The sequence below is a fragment of the Crocodylus porosus genome, unplaced genomic scaffold (assembly GCF_001723895.1).
Source record: "Crocodylus porosus isolate Cpor-Errol unplaced genomic scaffold, CroPor_comp1, whole genome shotgun sequence".
Classification (NCBI taxonomy): domain Eukaryota; kingdom Metazoa; phylum Chordata; order Crocodylia; family Crocodylidae; genus Crocodylus; species Crocodylus porosus.
This window is the reverse complement of record NW_017728886.1, coordinates 45,673,796-45,699,795: the sequence shown is the minus strand read 5'-3', so window position 1 is coordinate 45,699,795 and position 26,000 is coordinate 45,673,796. Positions and strand designations below refer to the sequence as shown.

The 26,000-nt window shown below is 42.6% G+C and overlaps 1 protein-coding gene across 1 annotated transcript in view; it reads left to right on the top strand.

The window, feature by feature from the left end:
- The window catches only part of ASNS (asparagine synthetase (glutamine-hydrolyzing)), a 24,532-nt gene extending 214 nt beyond the window's left edge, over positions 1-24,318 (top strand). Inside the window, exons 2-12 of the mRNA XM_019533709.1 lie at positions 2,990-3,285; positions 6,796-7,033; positions 8,926-9,111; positions 9,447-9,548; positions 11,203-11,330; positions 14,384-14,510; positions 17,009-17,115; positions 18,881-18,981; positions 21,335-21,416; positions 22,121-22,276; positions 24,010-24,318. Coding sequence (XP_019389254.1) covers positions 3,037-3,285; positions 6,796-7,033; positions 8,926-9,111; positions 9,447-9,548; positions 11,203-11,330; positions 14,384-14,510; positions 17,009-17,115; positions 18,881-18,981; positions 21,335-21,416; positions 22,121-22,276; positions 24,010-24,219 — 1,686 coding nt within the window. The 5' untranslated portion in view covers positions 2,990-3,036 and the 3' untranslated portion in view covers positions 24,220-24,318. The remainder of the gene's footprint in view (positions 1-2,989; positions 3,286-6,795; positions 7,034-8,925; positions 9,112-9,446; positions 9,549-11,202; positions 11,331-14,383; positions 14,511-17,008; positions 17,116-18,880; positions 18,982-21,334; positions 21,417-22,120; positions 22,277-24,009) is intronic.
- The last annotated feature ends 1,682 nt before the right edge of the window (positions 24,319-26,000 follow it).

The following is a 26,000-nucleotide window of genomic DNA, read 5'->3' as shown; positions in this document are numbered from 1 at the left end:
GATTGCTTAGGACAAATGGGAGGAGGGTAGAGTGGATCCCGGGTTAATAAGGAGGGAGCCGGAGGGGCACAGGGGGCAGGCACCACGGCCCCTCAGCGCCCGTGGGTGCCCTGGGGAACCTCTGCCCGGAGCGGTGGGTGGGCGCTGGCACCTGGGGACCTGCTCGCCCCAGACCAGAAAGAGCAGCAGGTGGTTTCAGGTCCTGGCCGGCCTGGGAGCAGGCCTAGCCACTGCATGCGGTTTTTGCAAAAATGGTTTTGTTCCTAAGGTGCTGGTAGGAGACAGCCTCCCCCCACCTTTCCTCCCCGCTCCCCCATCCGTCTGGAAATGGCCTAGAGCCAAGCAATGAATGGAGCAGGCAGGGGTTGCTGGCAGATGTGCAAAGTGAAGAAGGGGAGGGTATAAGAATCCAGTTGAATTAAAACTCTTGCTTGTTCAGGACTTGGGCATGCCAGAACAAAATCAGGGGAATGAGCTACCTCACATTTCCATGAGGTGAGCAAAGGGATGAATTTACAGCATGTCCAGTGCTCTGTAATGAGGGCCTCCATGCAAGCGCTCCACTTTTGTTAAACATGAAGCGGCTTCTCTCTCAAAATATGTGGAATGAGTTTCCTTGCATTTATTGCAGGAGTAGAGTGCGCGTGGGCAATGAGATGACAGCCAAAAAGTTGCCATCGTATAGCACTTCTTCACTGGAGGACTTGGCATTAATCACCCTTGGCTGAAAAAGCAGATGTGGCAATACTCTAGGCCTAGACTAATCTCCTGTGTACAGAGGCTCAGTCCCTTGTGAATACTCTTGATGTGGCCCATGGCTGTGCAATCTGCTAAGAACATAAGGGGCAGAACATAGCATAGAAGATAAGTCCAAGGACATAAGACTTGGATGGGTTAAATGTTGTTTAAACTACAAGGCCAGGTGTAGACATTACACTTTTACTAGTATAATTGGTCAGAAACTGGTCTGTACCCATAACACAGAAGCTGGGCACAGTAAACTGGTTTATACCTGTAACAGAACAGAAGTTTGGAGCGCACAGACTGAACTAAAAATGGCAGAACCTGGTTTTAGATTTGCACCCCGACCCCAGAGGGAAAATGTGTGTTCTGTTCACAAGTGTCCAGATGCCCAAGCCAGTTTAGAAAGGTATAAACTGTTCAGTTTAAATGTCATGGAAAGTGACCACCACATCCTGGCTTTTTGGGACTGCACTGTGGAAGCCAATGGGGACTTTTTAACGTCCCTAAAGCGGTGAAAACACTCTGTCCCATCCCCTTGTTGCCCAGAGGTATGCCCTCTCCCCACCCCTGTCCCCTCTGCCTTTCCTCACTGCCTGGGGAAGCACCAGAGCTGTTCCTGCCTGCCTGAGGGCTAGGCACAGCTGGAGATGCCGACAGTGGCAGCAGGGGAATGGACAGAGGGTTTCTCTCTCTCATGCCGTGACTGAGCAGAGTGGGGGGAACTGTTTTCCCATCCCCAACTTGAGCCCGGCCCCAACTCACCCTGGATGGCTCTGGAGCTTCCTTGCTCCTCAGCAGTGGAGAAGGCAGCAGCAGCAGCAGCAAAGAAAGAAGCAGCAGGAGTTAGGGGAGTGGGGAAAGGGGCTGCCTATTTGATACGCATACAGATGTGGGCATGAGCTCACACCGAAATTGTTAGTCCCCTCTTTTTCTAGAGGGGCTGTGAAGTGTGCAGCAGCAAAGTTCTTGGGACAGCTAATTCAAAAAGAGGCAGAAATGAGGGCCACGTTAATAACAAGTCCTCCAAGGTGGGGATACTTTGCAGAGTGCACTGGCGTGAGTCCAGGGAATCGGTGGATGTTGCCCTGCGGAACTCTGCCTGGAGACACGGACACAGGGTCAGAGCGGTGGCCCCACCGTCACCAGGGCACCTCCCGGCCAGAGCCTCTTTCCCACGTCTGATCAGGAAGGGGAAGGGAGGGGGATTTTCATCTGCTTAGGGACTTAAAAATGTCCATACTGGTGGGGGTGGAAGAGGGTGGGAGCAGGGGGTGCAGCCATCCCTGCAGTGAGGGGTGCTGTTGCTGCTGCCTTGAACTTCTGAAAATCTCGGATCCATCCCTGGACCTGTCTAAAAAGCTGTTCTGTATTCTTGAAGTTTTCAGTAGCTTTTTTTGGTCACCTCAGTCTGTTGCAAGATTTGCTTATGCATCTGTAACTGTAATACACTCAGCAATTCTATAGGGCATATTTCTTCTGGGATAAACCACAGCAGAACATCAGTGACTCTCCTAGATTAGCTCTAAATAGTTTTGGTTGAACCGTCAACCAAATGTGACATACGGGATAAACAGGTTTTAACTGCCATATCAGGTCATCCTGTGATCCTGTACTTTGGAATATAAGTGTACTTTTGCTGTGTAAGCAACCAACATTTACAGTATCCAAAATGGAACTTAAACCCAATTTTGTGGACTCTCAAAGGATGCTAAAGTTATCCTTCTTCCAGGTGGACTGGACTGTTTATTTTTAATCAGCCCTGTGTTAGCAGAGCCAACTTCTGTGGACATAAGAGACCCCTCACTAGAGTCAAGGCACTACTTGGAAAATGTCAGCTCTACGTTTTCACTTGATTTTTGACTACCAAAAAATAATAGAGCAATTCCTTTGTTGGAAAGAACTCAGAAAGACCAAAACAGGTTAAAATGCTTTTAACGCTGGATTCCTACTTGAAATCTCTGGGTTTATCTTGTGGGTTTATAGACTCAGTCAGAGATACATAGCATTTATCTTTTGACTTGTGTATTACCCACCTACCGGTGCTAACATTGCACTGTGGCATTCCTGAAAGGATCACAAGGTACCCCAGGATGCTACGGCACCCAGGTCATGAATCACTGGTCTACTAGAACGTTGTTTTTTTGGTAAGGCAGTGTTTGATTATCTGTATTCAGGAAATGTAAATGCATGTCCTACATAACTTTTCTAATAACAATGCATTGTTTGATCATATATCTGTTAACAGGTTCTCCGTTTTTGGTAGCTGTGATACATCCCTCGTCAGATTTCACAATGTGTGGCATTTGGGCCCTTTTCGGAAGTGATGAATGCCTTTCTGTCCAGTGTCTGAGTGCTATGAAAATAGCCCACAGAGGTCCTGATGCATTTCGCTTTGAAAATGTTAATGGCTTCACCAACTGTTGTTTTGGTTTCCACCGACTTGCAATTGTTGATCAGCTATACGGAATGCAGCCTATTCGAGTGAAGAAGTTTCCATATTTATGGCTGTGTTACAATGGAGAAATCTACAATTTCAGACAGGTAGAAAAAAATAATTTGATATGTAGTACAGTACCTGAGTGGCAGTGGGTATTTAGAACTTGTGTAGAACATGGTGAGTTATAATGTCAGAAAAATAACCAAATAATTCATCTTTTGAAATAAATGAGCTATATCAATTACTGCATATACATGAGCTGGGTTAAAATCTGTACAGTAGCCCATAAAAATTTCACACTGAAACATGACTGTGGATAAATAGCAAGAGGGAAAATAATTGCTAAGGAAATCTAAACTCATTTCAAGCTTCCCAGGGTGTGTACATTGTCAGTGCTTTCTAATAAAGTAACATGAGCTGGAAAAAAGTATAAAATTGTATTAAAAAAGTGAGCATCGTCTAATATTTGGTATCTTAGTTGGGGTGAGTTCTGTTGTATGTCTTGTGTTATATGTATGTTTTCTATTTTATATTAACATATTGGCTGAGATGGGACATGTCTCCAGTATCAAAGTAAATGAACATTTCATAGATGATCCCAGTGGGATCAAATGTATTTATTTTTGCGAAGATGTCTAGTGGAATTTTTTGAAGACATCTAAGCAAGTGCCTTTGATCTCAATGGAGTTTGACTATGTGTACCCCAGTTCATGGCACTGTTTGGGTGGGATGCTTTTGAGCATGCCCTTCTCACCTATTCTCTCTTCCATGCTCCAGTATGCTTGAGAGTGACTGTAAAAGGATATCTCCAGAGCAACTTCTCCGCTTCATTCCTGGGTTTGGCATGTGCAGGCAGGAGTGGGTGGGCCGGGTGTTGTCAGGATCAGTCTTTCCCAAGACTGTCCCGAAGCTATGTAGACTCTCACCCTGTATACCTCACCTGTGGAGACACCTTTGAAAAACTACTAACACCGTTAAGTTCCTAAATGCTTTCAAAGATCTGACACTTTTGGTCCCAATATAGTATCTTCCTGACCTGGGGACTGTGTATTCAGTCCCTCCCAGGATGCTCAATGTACAGTGAATGTACAATGAATAGGGACCTAATCAGATCACGACTTTGTGGATCATAAAATTGGGCGATGTCCCTAAAATCTGCAGGGAAAAAAGAACTTACTAAAAAAATGCTGGCTCCCTGGTGGGAGTGCAGCCTGCTGTGGGGGAGTGGGCTGATGAAACAAGGGCAAGCAGGCAAGATGGGTGCTGCCCCTGCCCCTTGCCACTGATTAGCTAAGAGGGCTGCCTGTCATGCAGCCCTGCCCCTCTCCACCAATCAAGGACAGGGGGCAAAGCCATTTGACAGACAGCCATCTCCAGTCACCAGCGGGGGGTGGGGCCACCTCATGGTAAGCCTGTGAAAAGGGCAGTCGGCCCTGCGATCTGCCAGTGAAATTGGCCAGCCACCTCCTTAGTTGAGTAGACCCCTAATAATAAATAATATGTCTAAGTATGGCTAAAAAAGCATTATTCTGTAATGCTCACACATTCAAACTCTTGCTGAGGTCATTGAATGTTTGTGTATATGTAAATAACATCTGTTGTGTGTGGACATGGGGTGAATTTTAACACAGTGTCGTTCTCAATAGCATTTACAACTCCCAGCAATTCTATCATACTACAGAACAAAGCAAGTATTAAAGATGCAGTAATAGCAAATCTGAGAGATGGCTGAGTTCTGCAGTATGTCAAGGTCATTCTCAGTAGCATGTACCGCTTTCAAAAATCAGACTCTGAACATGGACCCAGACTGGCAAAATTTGTGTTACCGTTAATGGGAAATATATAATAAGGTGCTTAGCCTATTAAAAACAGGGATCTGAACCTACATTTCCCTTCCCCAGTTGAGTGCCCTAATCAGTATGCTAAAGTCACACTCCTTGTTTTCTTTCTGAACCCCATGAGTCTTGTATTCTTGGTGGCCCAACTTCAGCAGGAAGTGTGGTAGGTGCTATGTGGTAGGTGCTCCCACATAGTAGTCTATAGGTGTGTGACTGGAGACCCCAGTTGTCTTTTCCTGCCTAGTGCAGGGGGGCTGGACCCAATGATGTACAAGGTCCCTTCCAGCCCCTAACAATCTATAACTCTATGAGAGGACATTTTTGTGTAAAAGGGAGACTTAGGCATGAAACCCTCGGGGCTGAGAACTCGGATCTCCCAGGGAGTGCTGTAATCACTGGACTATTCTATGAAGTATGGCAGGTAGCAGAATCCCTGCCGTAATCCATATCTTAAAAATAGTGAGGGCTGCGTAGGCACCTAAACTCAGGAAGGGCGTTGAAGCAATATGTACCTCTATCTGTTTAGAGTCCAATATGCAGCCCTGAATCAGGTGCCTATGCTCCAGACAGGGATGAGAATTCAAACACACCCCTGTGCTCAATAGTTCCTATTGAATAGGTGTAAGAGGTTCCCTGTTCAGCATGTAGGTTTTTATGAATTGCCCTTCAGAGATGCTTAGATCCCCTTTGTCTGCATGGTAAGCCTTGGCTCCCCATTCAGCCTCCTTAATCGCCCAACAGGGAATGAGCACCTGATTTTTAGGGATTGTGATGCTTAAGCTGGAGATGCCAGAAGTGTCCCTCAGGATCTCAAGAGTGAAAAACAGACTTTCAGAAGTACTGATCGTCTGGTTTTTCAATTTGGGAGCTGAGAATGCTCAGCACTTCTGAAAATCAAAGCCATATGTTTACACTTTTACATCCAGAAATTGAAATAAATGTACACAATTTAAAAGCACTTTTGAAAACATCCTTGAAAGTCACTTCTTTAAGGTTGCACAGGGACCCTGTGGGTAGTTGGGGAAAGAACCCTAAGCACAGCTGAAATAAAAGGGCTTTGTGCATATAAAAATGTCAAACAGCTTTCAAACTCTTCTCCACCAGGTACTTTACATATCTTCTTGCATACAACACACACTTTTCCCAAAATTAGCTCTCCCCAAATTGGGGTGCATGTATTAAGTGGGGAAGCTGATTTTTTTCTTACTACAATAGGAGTACCCTGCTTAGATTCCTGCTTCACACTGTAGCAGCTATGATACTACTATTCAGGCAGCTGAGGGAGTCAGTTGACTTAACGGCTCCTTGTTCTCTCCAGGTGTTAACAGTTGTCTCTCCTTTTTCATGACCATGATGTTCCACTAACCAAGCTCATCTTATTAGGGTAATTTTGCTATCTGTTTGTTGCTCCTGGTCTTTCTCATCCTATTTCACAGTCTTGGAAACTTTAGTTCTTTTCAAAAACATAGCTCTACCCATGCGGATCACTTGTGATCATTTAGGGTTTCAAGCTTTTGTTGAAGAAGAAAAGGAGGGTGAGTCAGCTGAAGATTAGGTTCTGTCCCTGCCTTTTGCAGCCATAACTTGTAAAAAAAAAATCTTCGTTCTCACATTCAAAAACAAGATGCGTATTATAATTTGGGGCATGTTTTGTGCAAGAATACAGTATATTCTCTTGTTAACTGCAAGCAAGTAAATGTGTGTCTGTTTTTGTTTAAAGTAAAAAAGAATGCAGTCAGTGAATGTTAATCTTTTCTTTCTAATAATTTTCCTTAGTTGAAAAAACAGTTTGGATTTGAATTTCAAACTTTAGTGGATGGCGAGGTGATTCTTCATCTATATAGCAGAGGAGGAATAGAGCAAACAGCCTCCATGCTAGATGGTGTATTTGCATTCATCCTGCTGGATACTGCAAACAGAAAAGTGTTTCTGGGAAGAGATACTTACGGAGTGAGGCCATTGTTTAAAGTGCTGACCGAAGATGGATTTTTGGGTGTTTGCTCAGAAGCAAAAGGTAAAATCTGTAAAATGTAGGCTTTGCTGTTACAGTCTGGGAGGAAAGCTGTTTTCTCTTGATAATCCTTAGGAGAGGCATACTTAAGTGAGTAGCAAGGCAATTAATAATGGTATCTAATCAGTCAGTCTAAAATGTAAAAGTGGTTGCTCTTATTTAAAAAAAAATAGAACGTAATTTGCACTTCTAAAGAATATGTGGACTTAAAAATTGACTAAGTTGTCTTTATAATGCCTAAAATCATTTATCTGCTTTTTGTTGGTTTGACTTCAAGTATGTTTGTTTCTGACATCAGAAAGAAATTTGAAGTCTGTATTTAACTATTAATTGGGACTCAGGAATCAAAGTTGCAGTAGATTTGTGTCTGTGAGGTCAGAATTTGGCTCTAGAGATTCTTAGGAGATTCTCATTGAATTCTGATTTTCATTCAGAGGGGCATACATTTTTTGTCTGGAGACTCTTCTTTGGAAGTTTGATATCCTGAAAGATTTTTCCACCACTTCTTTTTGTAGAAAAATCAAATTTTGGGACCATAGACATTAACTTAGTTGAACACTACTAAATTGAAGTAGGGAAGGAGTTCATCTGAATAACATACAAGTCAGTCTCTTTTCTACTCATTTATGCTGCTTTTGGTAATTGGCATCCACATTAAGTTCACTGTTTTTGTGGTTTGGATCTTATTAGACTCAATTCTGCAACTTTGCTTTGTGAGTTAAAATTACTGTAGGGATTACTGCAGTACTAATAAGGATTACAGGAATGATATTATGATTCAGTTCTGACAAAGCTGAGATAAATTTATTTTGGAATTGATCAAATTGCATCCAGATGACTATCTGATGCTATATTACATTTCAGGTTTTTCAAAATGCTTCCTTTAATTTCTTCAGAAGTGGCAGCTAGAAGGCAAATAAAATAAGGCCTTTGACAATTTACTGCAAGGCTGATCTGCAGCCTGCACTAGAAACGCCATGAGCAGGGTGAGAGTCTATCATTTATTAAATATGAAAATTCTAAATTAATATAACTAACTTATTTTAATATACTAAAGCAATGACTTTGGCTACGTGGTGATATTATAAATCTTTCACTACTTTTAATATGTAAATTGTGCCTTTCAAGCTCTCATAAGCAGTCATAATCATCAATTAAAAATGAGTACTAGTCAAATTTTACTATGTGCTGCACAGGAGTCTGACATTGCTCCTGGGAGATGAGGCATGGGCTTGGACTATCTTGGGATGAGGAAGGGAGTTAAGCTTTTGTTCTAGATTTCCTGGATAAATTCTCTAGGCACAAATATATTTTATAAAGCAAGGATGCTGCCACCTGGTTTTGTAAGAGGCACTTGAAAAGTTTTCTACCTTCAGGACGCCTCTGTATATCCCCGAGTAAAGCACTAAGTCCCCCAAATGAGAGGGATTTCAAGCACACCGCTTCCCTGAGTGTTTTTATCAACTACCTTTAGGTGGGTCCGCACCAAGTATACAGACCCCTTTGAAGCCTAGTCTGAGGTTCCTACCAATCTCCCTTCGCTGTATAGATAGCACATGCACATTAGTCAGAGTTCTGGATTCCTCAGAGGCCAGGAGCTTAAACTCTGGCCCTGCGGTGTCTATACTGCTTGTATTTACCACACACTACTTCTGCTTTAACAGCCCCATCTGTAGTTCATAGGATTCCTGCAACAGAGGAGTCATCAAACATTATGGTATCTCCCTATCTTTGTGCCAGCTAGCAAAGGATCACATTTGGAATGTTTGTTATACAACTCATTTATAACCTGGAAAGGAATATTTCATGCCTGATTCTAAGCATAGTACTGTTAGAGGCATTGCTACTTGCATAGAAACTCTTGAAATTTCCTTACTTTGTTTTCTTGTCTGCAGGTCTTATGAACTTAAAGCACTCGATGTCTTCTTGTCCTAAAGTGGAGCCATTTCTTCCGGGACACTACGAAGTGTTGGATTTAAAACCATCTGGTAAAATTGCGTCAGTGGAAGTGGTAAAATTTCACAGTTGTAAAGATGAACCTCTGCATGCTGCCTATGATACCGTGGAAAATTTGCCTTCAGGTAACATAGCAAAGCAAAAATAAATTTACGTAAACCCATTTAAAATTTAATCAGAATGCCCCATTATTTAATCATTTTGATATATATGTTACTTGGATTGTTTGGTATAATTGGTATTACTTGGAAGAAAGCAGAAATGAAGCTTTCTATAAAGGAAGTACTTCATATCTTGGGCTGTCTTTGTACCAGCTGCTTCTGAATATATTGGGGCTTGTATATCCTTGCCTGAAATCCATTTGATAACAAATTACTTGGATTCAACCAAGTTAGGAATGTCAGTAAAGTCATAACAAAACCTCTAATTGGATGTTTTCCTGTTTTACCTTTTTCAACAGGTTTTGAGCTTGAAACTGTGAAAAGCAACATTCGGATTCTGTTTGAAAATGCTGTTAGAAAACGTTTGATGTCTCACAGAAGAATTGGTTCTCTTCTGTCAGGTAAATAACAGGACTTCCAGTCCTTATACTTTTTTTTGCCACCTAAAAAGTGTTTATTTACTATGGTTTGTCAGTGTTCTATCTACAATTATAAGAATGCTAATTTACCTTTTCTGTTACAATGTTCATCAGAAATCTGAAGTATTTTTTGAAAATTGTCATCTTTATAGAGCCTCACTAAGTTGTTGAGCTGTGCTCGTTTTGACTGAATGACCATCATTCACCAAGAAGAAATGCAGTTATAACATTCTGTTCAATCAGTTCCCCAACATACTCTTAAAAATGAGGGACTGTCAAGCTCCATGTGAGAGCAAAGCTAGAAACAGATGTTGCATTACTCCTTGGACAAGCTATGTCTGTGTTTGTCCCAGGATTGGTGCAGACACACACACCACTCTCTTCTGGTCAGGATGTAGTGAGCAGTTAAATGCATTGCTTCCCTTCTGCCATTGATTCAGTGATGCAATCCTGGGATAACTATACAGATGCACTGTGCCGTGTTATACTGTACACTGTTAGTACTTTTTGTCCTGACAACAGAAATTAACATTTGAATGATTGCACTTTGTCCCAGTGTTTGTCCCACTTTGTTTTAGCCTTGGGTCTGACATTTCATTTTTTTTTTTATTTGTAAAATTACTGACAATCAGAGTTGTAGTAGGCTGTGCATATAGGCATCCATGGCTTAATTAGATGCACTTACCATGTACCCAGTGAGATGGATGTTTGAATAAAACAGCAGTTGTTATGCAGAGTGAGTAGCTGAAGCCGTGGTGGGGGTGGGGGGCAGAAATGGGTGGAATATTTCAGAAAAAGTGTTTTTTGCCAAAAAATGGAATAAAATACAATTTTGTGTTGTCTGCATAAAATATTTGGAGCAAAAAAGAAACCTTCAGGAAAGTCAAAATATCTGGTGATGTTATTACCATAACATTTACTTTTTTTAAATGTGAAATGAGGTTTCAGGACCAAATTTGTATAAATGTAATTTAAAACATTTTATAATTCAATGGGGAAAACACTGAAAATGGAGCCAAACTCTTTATTTGCTGTCAAACTAAGAGTCTTGGTTGATCCAGAACTAATTTCTAGGATGGTGGGGTAGTTCAGCCAGCAAACTGAGCAATTAATTATTCTCACAGCCTGTAAACAAAAAATAAATTTATCAGAGGTATATCATAGAAAATTAGAGTTGGAAGGGATTATCTGCTTCAACCCCCTGCTCAAAGCAGGACTGTCTCCAACTATATCATCCCAGCCAAGAAGGTATATTGAACCATAAGCAGCAAGTGGATGAAGAAATCACTTTCATAATGGAAATGACATGGAGGATCAGTCCAATCTTAAAAGGCTGGGTATAGAGAATGATTTTTAAAAGATCTTAAAATATTGTTCCACCTTCCCTTTATGTATATTAAAGAAAGATTCCTGTCAAGCTTGCTGGATATCACGTTGCATTAGTAATTTCTACTACAAATGTTCCACTGAAATTGTATAATGTCAACTTTATCATTTAAGGCTGTATTTCACACTCATAAGTATATCTCATACTTTAAGTTAATACAGCCTTTAAGTAATAAGGCTGCCTTAAATCTTTTTTCTGTTGTACAGATATCAGTGCCTTAAAACAATAATAAAATTATTTTGTTGGTAGGAGGGTTGGATTCCAGCTTGGTTGCTGCAGTGCTCCTGAAGCTGATGAAAGAATCAAACATCACATACCCCTTACAAACCTTTGCAATTGGTATGGAAGACAGTCCTGATTTACTGGCTGCCAGAAAGGTATGGTAAATAATTTATTTTTTTTCAGTTTACACTGTAGGATGATCAGTGTAACTTTATATTTTAGTATGATCACTGCTTTTGCAATTGCATTATGGAAGCAAAAACAAAAAATACATTCTCTTCATGGGCTACTGGTGCTTCCTAATACTGGTGGGGGGGTCCCCCAGGAGCTGATTTCAGGCTGGGGGCAATGGGCCGAGGGGGGGAGGCCTGAGTGTGTGCACATGCATGTGTGCTGTCCCCCATGCGAAAGTCTGCGGGGTGAGGGGAAAGGGCCATGGGGGGGGAAGGTAAAGAGGCTGGGGCTGGCACTGGGGAAGGATCGGGCTTGGGGCTGGAGTCCACTGCACCTATGCAGTTGCCCCTTCTCCCATGTCAGGGGTCACTGCCTGGTGCCAGCGTCCACTTCCCCCCAGCCCTGCACTGGCCCTGGCTGCCTCCCCGCACTTGCCCCAGTCCAGTCTCAGCCCCACACTGCCCGGAGGGGCCCAGAGCTGGAGTAGGGCCAGCTTTGGCAGTGCCACTGGGCTGGAGAAAACGGAGCCTCCAGGACCCCCACCCCACCTAAGTCGTCCCCAGTGGCTCCAGCAGAGTTGCGGCTCTGGGGACACATGCCCCCCCCCCAATCTTTTCACGGGGCAAGGGCAGGCTGCAGCTGCGAGGTGAGCTGGACTCTGCCTGCTCCATGGTTCTGCGCCTCACTGCAGCCTTTGAAAGAGGGCGTGGCACCATGTGTGTCCCACAGCTGGGCAGGTCGGGCAGTGAGGCACATGGCGCTGTGGTGTGCTGCTTTCAAAGACTGCAGCAAGGCATGGAGCAGGCAGAACCCAGCTTGCCTCGCAGTTGCGGCCTGCCCTTGCCCTGTGCAAAGGCTGGGGGCGGAGCATGAGTCCCCCTTGGCTCTCCAGCACCACGACTCTGCAGGGACCACTGGGCTCTGCTTGTCCCACGACCTGGCCCGGCTGGGGCTCCATTCACTGTGAATGGGGCCCTGACCAGGCCAGGTCATGGTGCAATCAGAGCCCAGCGGCTTGTACAGGGACGCAGCACTGGGGAGCCAAGTGGTTGGGGGAACGTGCCACTCCTCCCTTGGCTACCCTGCTGTGTGCGCACTGGTTGGAGCTGCTGGGCTCCATTTGCCCCACGATCTGCCCCATTCACAGTGAACAGGGCTCTGTCCAGGCTGGGTCATGGGACAATCCCTGCAGTGCAGCGGGCAGGGGTGGGGGTGAATGATTCACCGCTTCCATAGCCCACTGCCTTCTGCACTGTGGGGTTCTTGATCTCCCTCCCCAAGAAGAAATCTTACTTACCTGCATGTGCCTGCTGTGCTGGGTTGGCTGCAAGCCCCTCCCCCGCTGCAGAAGCCTGAGGCTGGGCTGCCTGGAGGCAAACCTGGAAGTGCCGCTGGCACTTCTCGCGGGGGCCTGGCCAATCTCAGGGGGTGCATGTGCACTTCAGGTGCACCCCCCCATACATCGCCCGTGATTCTCTCAATAGTTCTGTCTTTTGCATGGATCCCAAGTTTGATGTAAAATTAAGTTTACACAGCATTGGCTTTGCTTCTGAGTTAAATCTTGCAGCAGCAAGAGCTTTGGCATTATTTGAAAGACCTTTCTGAGACCAAAGCTACTAATACATCATCACCAAAAAGACCATGGCTAAGTTTAAACAGTTAAAGCCCAAGGCTGAATCAGTTCAATCTTTGCAGGTGAGTCTAAGCTGTGTAGATTAAACTGATAAGCAAGTGAGGAGATATTCACTTTTTGTTTCTGGAAATGCATCCACATGCCTGCAACAGCCCAGGTCAAGCTGGGGTATACTAGAGCAGTTGTTCTCAACCATTTTTGTACTGGGACCTATTTGCAAAGATTAATGGCTTGTTGCAACCCATACCACCCTGGCCCTGCACCTGACCCGTAATGCTTCCCACCTGTCCCCCCGGTCACAGCCTTGGTGCCCGGCCACCTTCCATCAGTGCGAGCAAGCACCTGCCCCTCTCCCCCACGCCCATCCCCTTCACACATGTGTGCACACATACACGCATGCACACACCACCTCCTCCACTCCAACAGTTCCCAAGCCCCGGCCCTCCAACCCCAACTTTCCATACCCTTACCGTTATCTGATTGCTGGGGCCTGCTTGCAAGGGGAAACCCATGCTTTTGTGCATTTTTTCTGGCACTTGCTCCTGATCCTTTGAAATATTCTTGTGACCCCCTTTTGGGTTACGACCCATGGTTTGAGAAACACTGAGTTAGAGCATGCCTCCTTGCTTAGTTGGGGCTAGCCTGCCTACCCTGCAATGTGGCAGTTTGGGACTGGGATGCTGTGGGACTGTAAGTTAAATTTGGATCTGGAGTGGATCTGGGACACAAGTTCAATAAATCAATTTAATATACATTGGTTCAGTATGATACTACATCTATCCAGTTTATCTTAAACTAGTTTCAGCCATTTTGAAAGTGGTTTATGTGCACTGAACTTCTGTTGTGTTACAGATCTGAACCGGTTTTCAATCACATACACTGGTGTGTTTGTAATTTCTGTCCATAGCCCATGTGTGAAACGTGCATCAACTCTGCCTACATCTGTAGCCAAGTCTTAGGATAAATGACTAACATCTACATCCTAGAAGAAATGTGTATGGGGTATCTAATTTTGCTCTTGCAAATGTAATTAGCAATTAATATGTTAAATCTAAGGGTCTCAGACTTAAGCGTAGATACGTTTTGAGGGAATCATGTTGTCTTTTGGACTGTTTAGCACTTAAAATCAAATACCTTGACTACTTATGCCATTACAAGTCCCATTGCACTTTGGGGAGTGTCAGAATTGGAATTTAGTATAGTGAGAACTTTTGTTAAGTTTATCAAATTTCCCACTATAAGTTCCAGTAGATAGCGTAGTTTTGTCCCAGTTTCACCTGTTAAGTAATCATGGTAAGAGTTTGTTGAAAAAGAGACTGGGCATTTCTGATGTGCCGTATATATTTGTAAAGTGTTTTCAATTGAAATCATTCCATTATTGTAAACTGTCATTGTAAACAGGTAGCAGCTCATATTGGCAGTGAACATCATGAAGTAATATTTAATTCTGAAGAAGGCATTCAGGCATTAGAAGAGGTTATTTTTTCCTTGGAAACCTATGACATTACAACAGTAAGAGCTTCAGTAGGTAAGATTTATAATATTATTATTATTATTATTAAGTATTGATGTATAGCTTTATACATGCACATTATCCTCATAGACCATTTAATGGTCAGAGAAACCAGTTTCATTTCCAATTCTACTATTGCTTCAGTATTAGACAATGGACAAGTTATTCAGTTTCTTTGTACTTCACTTTACCTATGAAGAGATGTATGCTTATGTTTCTGACGCTTTGAGGTCCTTAAATGAGAGAAATATATTAATAGATTTTGAGTCCACATTAGGTTTCCTACTCTACTGTTTCTCAGCTTGTGGTTCTTAGCTTCTAACAATGGTGGGGTTATGAGGAATTGGAAATTTTATTACAGCCTAATTAAAGACAACTGTACCCCTCCTCTCTCTGCATCCCCATAAATTCTAATGCCAGGCATTCTTTGTTAACTGTTAGAAATACACGCAGAAACAAGTTTTACATAGGTTTATTACTATTAATTTGATATGTATTTACTCTTACATTAACTGTAAAAGTGAAGGGGTTGTGAACATTTTTACTGTGGAGGGTTGTGAACCTGAAGAGATTTGAGGAATACTGATCTAGCCTGAACTCCTGTATAACACAAACAACAGAATTTTATCCAGGACTCCTGTTTTGAGTGTAACAACTTGTTTTAACTACTGTACATATCTACAAGGAAAGTCACCAAGGACTAGAAAACAAAAGCAAGTTTTCATGAATGGTTGACGTTTTACAATAAGCAATACCATATGTACTTGCATACTACACACAGCTTTCCTCCCAAAATCAGCCCTTCAAAATTGTGGGGAGGCTAGTTTTAATTTATCTTAAGCAGGGAAGCTAGTTTTCATGTGTTGGAATAGAAGCAGGGGGATGCTATGTGCCAATGGTTGACACTTCTTTCTGCTTCAGCAGGCAGCAGAGGTGGGGTCTATTTGTAACCTTCTCACAGCCATAGCTATTGGCTGAGCACTGTTGAAGTAGCAATTTTGCTGGCTGAGCTGTCTATAATATTTTGATGAGGCTTGTTGTGTAGAAACAACACTTCAATTATTTATTGTAACTTGCATAAAGAACAATCTACAGTAAAGAAGTAGCAGTCTTGCTACTCCCCTCCCAAGGGCCCTGCCATACCAGGAAGTTCCTGCTGCCTCACCCAGATATCTTCTGGGATGCCACACTTTGAGTGCTCCTAGTTTCTAGGAGGACTTACTTTTTATGTCACGTGTTTGGCCATGGATGTGGGAAAAAATCTTTTTTTCCCCCTACATTACGCTTCCAAAAAACGGTTTGTGTGTCTTATTTTGGGGCATGTGGTATGCAAGAAAATATGGTATTCAGTTTGATCTGTTTTTCTTTTCTAGATACTTTTGTTCGCACATGGGTATTATTTAATATGCCAATGAAGTGGAACCCAGTAAAATAAATGTCTAAAAAATAATACACTTTCTTGTTACAAAGCCAAATTAATGTAAAATAACTTCAGAAAAGTGGGCAAGTTCTTGGCAACTGTCAATCCTCTGAATCATGATGTATGCACAAGAGGTCTATATGACCATCACATCAAAACCTTCAGCCCGCACACTTAGGCAAGAGTCTGGAAGTGGAGGCTGCCCTAGTCCTACCATCCTCACTTTCAACCATCAAGGCAGAGTCAAAAGGCCAGGCCAAGTTCACAGTGAACAACAGATTAGAGCTGCTGCTGACTGCCTAGCACCTCTGCAAGTGCACATTTCTGTCAGGGTGATGCCCCTTTCTCCAATCAAGGAGTACCCACAAGGCAGTTTTAAGGAGTCCTAGACTTGCCTTACTCTGGAGGTTGCAACATTGTAGTATTTTATAGGAGCTTCCCTGCCACAAATATCTCCACTCTGTTGCCACCACCCTTCCAGTCAGATGCAGTTTATGGGGTGAAGTAAATTTATTAAAAATCATATGTTAAGGAAGTTTGAAAAACAGTAAGATTTTTTTTTTTATCATTTTATTTCAAAAAGTGAAGTTTACATATTTAATATTTGTCACTTCTGTGGATTAATCTTAACTAGTGAGCCTGTTATCATTCTTACATTTCCTACAACTAAGCCTGTATTGAGGAAATCACTTCTATTCACAACAGTGCTTAAGCTTAATTTTAAGTATGTGTTTAAAGTCTGTTAAGTCCATAGGGTTTATATATATGATCAAGTACTTTCTCAGATTGAGATCACATATTTCAATCCAACTATTTGTGCTTTAAGGTCGGTTGCAGGAGTGTACACAAACAAACAAATGGCTTTGTTTCATAAATAGATATAAAGGTATGCAGTTAGTAATATTATTCTGACAATGAAAACCAGAAAGAAATGCCCTTTTTGTGTATTTTAATGTTTTCTTACCATAAATTAATATGAAAAGAAACATTTTGATTTAGCATATTTAAATATTGTCTATTTACAGTTAGAAGCAATTGAAATATTTTGTGTAGTTATAACTTCATTATAATGACTTTATTAATTTGTTTTTAGGTATGTATCTAGTTTCAAAATACATACGCAAGAAAACAGACAGTGTTGTCCTTTTCTCAGGAGAAGGCTCAGATGAACTGGCACAAGGATATATCTACTTCCATAAGGTAAATTACAGTATTTTTTCACACACACACAAAATAGTTTTATTTGTGCACACACATTTTGTTTCAGTGTTTTCACTGAAACAATCAGAATAGTACCTAATGTTTTTCTGTTGTTTTCTGTTGTTGGTACTTATCGTTTGCCAGTGAATAATTTTTAAAATGAATGCTTGAAGTAGTTTCTAAAACTTCTATCTTGCAAATGCTTCTTTTTGAGTAGTTCTGTATGTGACTAATTCAACAAAACTGGAATATGTAAGTTTTAAGAGGATATCACATATCCTGTCTAGAATCTAGGTATTGCCTTTACCTCAATTCCTTTTTTAGAGATAATCAGTTACCTTTTTTTTTGCAATATTTTTAATGTGAATGTGTTGTGTTTTTTTTTTTTCCCTATACTTTAAAGGAAAATTTAAGTTGGTTAAAGTGCCAGATGGAGACTGAAGGGCAGAGCCTCAGCAGATACAAAACGTCACAGCTCCGCTGACATTGAGGCTATGATAGCTCGCTCCAGCAGGGGATAGGAGACAAATTTCTCCCTTCTCTTATAGCAGCTGTCCTGATGATGCAGTGACTATTTCTGAGAGAGATTCTCACTGTTCAGTTCTTCATATCTATTCTGGGATTAAAGTGTGAAGCTAAGAAACTGTGCAGGTTTACACTTATTGTGAATTTGGCCTGATCCGTTTATACTTTTTGGATAGCATCTGAGCTCATCTTGATTTGTGGTGAGAATTGTAGTAGTAACAGACATGCAATATTTATGTAAAATTTTACATTTAGCATCCCCACTTACATGCTCCAAGAATTAATAATGTGTTTGAGGACTGATCATTTTATACTCCTGGTTTCCTCTTCCAGGATCACTTATGCCTTACACAGTTTCCTAGGGTGGTGTTGTGTGGCAGTCTTTGGTGTATTCTCAATAGAACATGATGTAGCTCTTGGGAAATATACAAAAGCTCATAGCCTAGGTGTGGGATCTGGAAAGGTGTTGGTATATGAACATGCAAGTTTTGTGTGTGTGTTTCTTTGTGTGTGTGAGTGAGGAAGGTAGCAGAAAGAGTCCTAATAAACGGGCTACTAAATAGTCTCAATTATTTAGAATTTTCTTAAACATCTGGCTTGTGCTTTAAACCTGTGCAGATCACTGTACTGTGATCACTGGAAATCCACTTAGGACCATATGTATGAAAGTAGGGCAGCAAGAGACCTCACAAAATCATCTAGCCCAGTTCCTAGCTCAAGGCACGATCATCCCTGACTAAACCAACCCACCCAAGTGTCTGTCTAACCTGCTTTTGAAAGTTTCCAAACGTGGAGATTTCACGACTACTCTAAGTAGCCTGTTCAAATGCCTGACCATTCTCATAGTCATGTGAAGCCTATACACTTGCAGGGGAGGCTGCTCCGATGTGCTGTAATTACAGTGGGTTGGAGCAGACTTAATTAATTGAGTCTGCTGGAGCGTGGTAATTGCCACACTCTGGCAGAATACAGTATCATATGTATCAGCATCCCTGGGCTGAAAAATGGCGGCAGAGGTGCTTGAACTTTAAGTTTGTATGACAAGCTTTAGTTAAAGCACTCCTGCCATCATTTTTCAGCATGGAGACGCTGATACATATGGTGCTGTGGGTGCTCCCTCCTCCTCCTACACCATGTCTATAAATGCCTATAACGTTCCTCCTAATCTCTAGCCTAATTTACAGGAAGTATTTGAATTACCAGTACATTTTATGGCATGTGCATGCAATACTCTTTACAGGCTCCCTCTCCTGAAGAATCTGCGGAAGAGAGCGAGAGGCTTCTGAGAGAGCTCTACCTGTTTGATGTTCTTCGTGCAGACAGAACTACTGCAGCTCATGGGTAAGGCATAGCTCAGGTACCTGAATGCCTTGGTTCCAGGTGGGATTCAAGAACCCAAGCAGAGCATATTTTAAAGATGCGAAGACCCAATCATTGGATTGTTTCTTTGCACGCAGAGTTAAATACTACCCTCCATATTCTTACATTTATAAATCAGTGTATTTTAAGGGATGAATTCTAGCTTCATTGATGTGAATGAAACATTTGCTACTGATATGAGTGGACCCAGTATTTAACCAATGAAAAAGCACTGACGGTTCAGCCAGATGAAGTGCTGTTTCTGAACAGCAGTCAGCTTTTTTGCGCAAGATGAAGTTTAGACGAAAGAATCACCTCAGGTAGGAATAAATACTGATGACTGCTGAAGGCAGAGAGAGTTGTATGGGCTTATGTACAAAGATTAAATTGGACTTGTGTCTTGAAGGAATTTGGATAATAACATTTAGGGTATTGTGTGTAATTGGACCTATTAAAACTGCACTCGAAGGCTGCTGTCTGGATGATTTACCCAGGAAAGCCTTTCTCTTGGTTTTAATTTGTTTTATGTGGAATTATATTAGCAAATCAAGTATTTCAGAAATATATGACCTCAGGAATAATATACCACATTTTAAAAACTAATGAAAGTATAAAGGTGGATAAAGGTGGATTGTGTAAATTGTATAAAGTTTATATTTTTTGGGTTTCTTGCATGGACAAGAAGAATATATTGAAACTGCCAGAGAAAAGCAATTACAGAGAGAGATGGGATTTAAAGAAATTGGTACGGTGGTTACCGAATATGGGAGAGTGATTTTGTTAAGTTGCTGCTTATGAAATTAATACTAAACTGTCCTATGTTGAGACTTGATACACCAGATAATAGAGGAATGGCATTAACATACAAAAGGAATAGATACAGACAGCTGAATAAAAATTAAAAGAGTGAGCAGCAGCTCAGTCGATGGGATGGGAAGGACAGGTATGTGGCTCAAGCAGAGGACTTGGGTCAAAAAAAGATCTGCCTTCCCTTAGTTCTGCTTTGTGCCTGGGTAACTTCGGACAAGTCACTTGATAGCCTTTGCTTTAGTTTCCCATTTTAACACGGGATGGATACAGTAGAACTAGTATTTGCTTTGCATTGCATTTTTTTCTGGATGAAATTGGCTTCATATGTATGGTTGTTTTAATTCACACAGTTAAGGGAGAGCTATCATCACCTATTCATTTGGTATGCCAAAGGATATTGCTGTATAAAATATTTGGAAAGTCAAGGTGCCTTCTTGAACTATTTAAATGTAGGTGTGATACAACATAGAAATAACAGACAATAGGGAGAGGATGGCTGAGGGACGAGGGGAGGCACCTTTGACTGTATCAGCTATGGAAAATAAAATTCTCATTAAATGAAAATAATACTTTTGGCTGAAACTGATGTGCTTATCTCTGTCAATGTGCAGGAGGGGAAATTCAGTCTCTGCACTTGACACAGTACTGCATAGTGGCAGGGGAAGTATGCAGAACTATGAGTTTTTTTGCTTGGGTACTAAACATTATAAAATTGGAATGCACCATATTTTACTCTTTTATATATTCAGTTGACAATCAGCTAACCCAACTAGGTTAATTTTGTTAGTCACTTTTAAACTAACATGTCTCGCAGAAAATGGACAAATGGCTGGCATAGATTCTTGTAACTCAAAGCAAAGTTCCCATTGACTCATTTGTTGCCTTAAATGTTAATTATCAGAAATGGTATCAATATTCTCTCAGACATGTCATCTGGAAGCAGGAAGGTCTCAGTTATTCTTCACATGGAATTCCCATTCAATTTTGAATAAAAGTACTGCAGGATGGCTTCAAATATCTGTCTTTAATTCTCAACGTGTTTGAAAGCCACACCAACTTGTACTTGAATGTTATGCCTATCTTAAGAAATTTTCATTTTTTCCCCCCTTGGACACCTGGCTGTTTCTACATAGATTTTTTGGGATATTTGGATTTTTTTAATTTATCTATATGGAGGAACAGACATTGATTTGAGAATATGGAATCTGCAGTGGAAATGTCAGGGGTCTGTGTGATATAACAAGTTTTCCAGCAGATGGCACCATATATAATAACATAGTTTTGGATTTTCTTCGATTGAGGGATACTGTGCATGTAAGGTACCCAGTTATCTTTATTGTTGAATTAAGTGAAAATAATTTTATGGACATAGACAAAATATTTAGAAATAAAGCATTTAACTCCTGTAAATGTAGCTGGAGAGTCGTGGAATTTCCAGTTACAGAACTTATAAGGCAGCGTGTCACTGGTTTGTTGTATTACATTTTCTAATATAATTCATTGCTCTTAAATTTTTTTTTTTTAGTCTTGAATTGAGAGTCCCATTTCTGGATCACCGGTTTACTTCTTATTACCTATCCCTGCCAGCAGAACTGAGAATCCCAAAGGTATACAAAACCATAGAAAATCAGCTTGGAAATTAAGGTTCTGATCCAGCAAAGTATTTAAGCATGTAGAACCATAGCAGCAGGCTGGGGCGGCTCCATGGCCGGACTCCCATTTCCTGGCAGTCCCGGTGGTGGTGGCTCTTTCTGGCTGGTGCCAGTGGCCCTATCCCTGGTCCTTTGGAGACCACCTGGGACCCATGGGCAGTGGCAGTGGCAACAGGGAAAAAGCAGGATCTGGAGCCTGCTCTGGGGCTGCCTTGCATCTCTTCCCTGCCACCACCAGCACTGCCTCTGGGCCCCCATGCCTGGTGGGGCAGTAGGGAGGAGCTGCAGGGCAGCCCTGGTGCCCATGCCTGCTCCCCGCCTGCCCATGGCCCCATCCCACATAGGGAGATTTGGTGAGCTGTTGCACCAGGGGGTGGGTGCTGACCTCGGCTGTGACAGCTCCCCAAACCTCCCTATGTGGCCTGGAGGCCCAAATAAGTGTCCTTAAGTGGTCCTATCAGCTTTATTAGTCTGTTCACATGTTTAAAGTTGAGCATATGAGATGGTGTTTTGCTGGATTGGTAGCCAGTGGCCTTTTTTAAATGGACTTCAAAAAGGAAAGATCCATTTAAAAAATCTGGTTCTTACTCACTGGCCTGTGGAGTGGATCATGCTTTAAACCCTGCTTTTCATGGCATTGATATGCTTTTTGTCAACAGAATGGAATTGAAAAATATCTTTTGAGAGAGTCCTTTCAGGATTCCAACTTGCTTCCTAAAGAAATACTCTGGAGACCCAAAGAAGCCTTCAGCGATGGTATAACCTCTGTCAAGAAGTCATGGTTTTCAATTCTCCAGGACTATATTGATCAGCAGGTACAGTAGCATACACTTGCACTCTGCTGTGAAAGGTATTGCAAATACATTGACTGTTTCAGCCAACAAGCTGCAGTTTGTTCAGTTTAGAAAAGACATCTTTAATTTTAGTGCTGAAATTTTTAAATTAATGTTTGCTTTAGTATATTACAGGAGCAAGATTGATTTTAAAAATCAATCATCATGCTTCAGACTGTAAAAACTACCCAAATACATTTCAAATAGAGATTGGTATGCTGGTACACTAGAAGGAAAGAGATGATAAAAGCTTATGAAAATGGCTATGTAAGAATCTTAATATTATTAAAGTAAGTGAAGGAAGCTGTTTGCAAGTATACTTGTGAGTTTATGTAGGTATATATGTTACAGGGCATGCTTCTGAGTTGAATGTGGCACAGGTGCTATAGTTTACATAAACAGTTCATAATTGCTTTAACCTGGCTGGCAGCTGATGAAGCTGTTCAGTGTTGATATTTGATATCCACCTCTGTAACATAGCCAGACTTTTCAGAACTCAAACCTCTTGTTACAGTGTCAGACAGTATAATTGCAATTTTGATGATTTTACATCAAGAATAGTTACCTCAGCAATGCAAAATGGATGTAATTACTAGTAGGGAGATGCAATGGGCACTTTATTCTGGCAGTGCACAGATGAGCTACTCATTCATCAGGTCATACAATAGAGAATCCAATCCAAACCACGTTTGAGGGTGTTGGGGCAGCTTGCTCCCTCAGTACGCACCAGGAAAAATAGTTTTGGCAGTATTATCTCTGGAGAAGCTCTAGTTATATCACTGTTCTGTTCCACAAGAGGTTCTGCAGGATGGGGAGGACAACTTTATTTTATGACAGAGCCCAACTAATGGAAAGCCCTTGGAGATCACCTGAATCTGGGTACCCTCTACTGTCAATTCCAGTAGTCTAATTAAGGTGGCATGATTGGAGCAGCCCCAGGCACCAACTTTGACAGGGGGAGGGTGGGAATAACAGCTGCCACAGCAGCCTCACGGCCATGCTAGCAGCCACTCTCCCTGTGTGTTGCCACTACCAGGGGTACCCAGCTGCTCTGTTACACTTCTGGTCAACTCTGCTCTGTAGCCCAGCTGGCTCCTTGCCCCTGTTGGAGTGGGGAAATTACAAGTGACTTGTATCTCAGCTGCCCAACTATTGCCACTGAGAACTTGCAAGCTGAATGGGACCAGAACTGGATGGGAACTGAGGTTAATATACAATCAGAACAACAAACCTATCACCTGGTAGAAAACTGCAGAACTGGAACTTGCTCAAAACAGTTCCAGTTAATTCACAATAGCTTTTCTTGATGTGGGATAGAAGTCTAAATATTGATAGTATGACAGGAAAAAAGGAAGAGAAACTTTTGTAAGCTCATTGGGGAAAAAGAACCTGGTATTAACATGAATAAGCATGGACTATATAAGCTATAAGCAAAAGACACACCACACACACAAACATATATTCAGCAAATGGGGAGACAGGACTTCAATTATTTCAGGGGCAGCCATGCACAGATATCTTGTGATAGAAACTCACCTCTTAGGCAGCTTTTTAATTTGTTTCTGTAACAGACAACTTAATAAAATGTGGAATGTAATGTTAGACCTTATCCCCTGAAATGAGTTGGCACTACTTCCACTTGAAGCTAATGATCTGGTAAAAAAATTTTATAAAGCAACTGCACAGTTTAACTTGGATTTCACTTGTGTCTGTAGGTTGATGACCTTCTGTTGGAAAAAGCAGCTGAGAAATTTCCTTTCAATCCACCTAAAACTAAAGAAGGCTATTACTATCGCCAGATCTTTGAAAAGCACTACCCGGGGCAAAGTGACTGGCTTCCCCATTATTGGATGCCAAGATGGATTAAGGCTACTGATCCTTCTGCTCGCACATTGAAGCATTACAAGTCAACCGCTCAAGAATAGGCTTTCCAGTAATTCCAGAACAGAAATGACTAGCTTTCAGGTGGCTCTGTTTTCTGTAAGAAGCCAGCCATGCAAGCCAATAAAAATTTTTAAAGAATACTGAAATTTTGACATTGGTGGTGGAGATGAAAGAGCAGGGATGGGGAAAATATGGCCTGTGGGCCAGATCCAGCCCATGACAGATCTCTTGGTCCTGCCTGGCCCAAGCGTCCTCCAGCCATGGCACATCCTGACACCTGGGCATGCAGTGGGGCTGGGGTGGCTCCATGTCTAGACTGCCTTTCTAGGCAGCCCAGGCATTGGCAACTCCTTTCAGCTACTGTTGCTACTGGCCCCAGCCCTGTGGTACTGCTGGGGACCTGTGTGCCAGGCCCCGACCTGGCATGCCCCACACCTGCTCTGGACTTGCTGACCTAGGCTGAGCACCAGTAGTGCTGGCCAGGCAGAAACTGTTGTTTGGTATGAAGGAAGAGCATCCCCCTTCCCCTTCTTGCTGCTGGCACTTCCTGCTGCAGCTGGCAGAGTCTATGCCATGGTGAGCTGCCCTGCATGTCTGGTGCCATCACCACTGCCTCTGGGTTGCTCAGTGGCTGCCCTGGTGGTGGTGGCTTCTATAGAAGGGGAGCCCAGCAGGGCACGGACACTGCCGGCTGCAGCAGGAAGCGCTGGCAGCAACAAGGGGGAGGGGGCCACTTTGCCTCCATGGTGAGCAACAGTTTCTGCCCAGCCTGGGTGGGCAAATCTGGAGCAGGCGTGGGGAGCACTGGGTCAGGGTTGTGCATGCAGGTCTCTTCCAGTATTGCGGGGTTGGGGACAGCGGTGACGGCAGCCAGAAAGAGCTGTTGCAGGGCAGGGACAGGTGCTGACCGGCTCAGGGGAACGTGTGTGAGGGGGCTGCCATGCACACCCACCATACCCTCAAACTCTCTCCCACAAACCCCACAACCACGTCCTCCCCAACACAATCCCACAAACACTGCATCCACCCATACCCTCCCCCCACACACCCCTGCAGGCCTGTGGGGGGAGCCCTGCTCGCTGTTATGCACACACACCCCACCACATACACACACCTGCACAAACACCCCCAGCCACGCTCCCCCGCCACACCCCACAGCCTCCCACAAACCCTATACATACTTCCACACATCCCCACAAACCCTCCATACCCACCCATCAACATCCACATATACCCCTGACTACCCCACATCCCACATACACACACCCACAACACCCATATCCACCTGCCCATACCTCCCCAATATACAAGGGTAAGACTTCATTTTGAGCTATTATGCAATCACATCTATATACACAATGTAAACACACAAATCAGGAAAAAAAATGTTTAAATAAAATTAAAATATGTTATTATGGATGTTTGATTGTTTCATAGATTTCATAGACATTAGGACTGGAAGGGACCTTGGAAGATCATCGAGTCCAGCCCCCTGCCCAAAGGGCAGGGAGTCAGCTGGGGTCATAGGATCCCAGCAAGATAAGCATCCAGTTTACTCTTGAAGGTGTTCAGTGTAGGTGCTTGAGCCACCTCTGATGGCAGGCTGTTCCAGACCTTGGGGGCTCGGACAGTAAAGAAATTCTTCCTTACGTCCGGCCTGAAATGGTCTTGCAGTAATTTATAACGATTTGATCTCGTCATTCTTTGGGGAGCTCTGATAAACAAACATTCCCCCAGATCCTGGTGGTCACCCCTGATAAACTTATAGGTGGCCATCAGATCACCCCTGAGCCTACGCTTTTCCAGGCTAAAGAGTCCCATG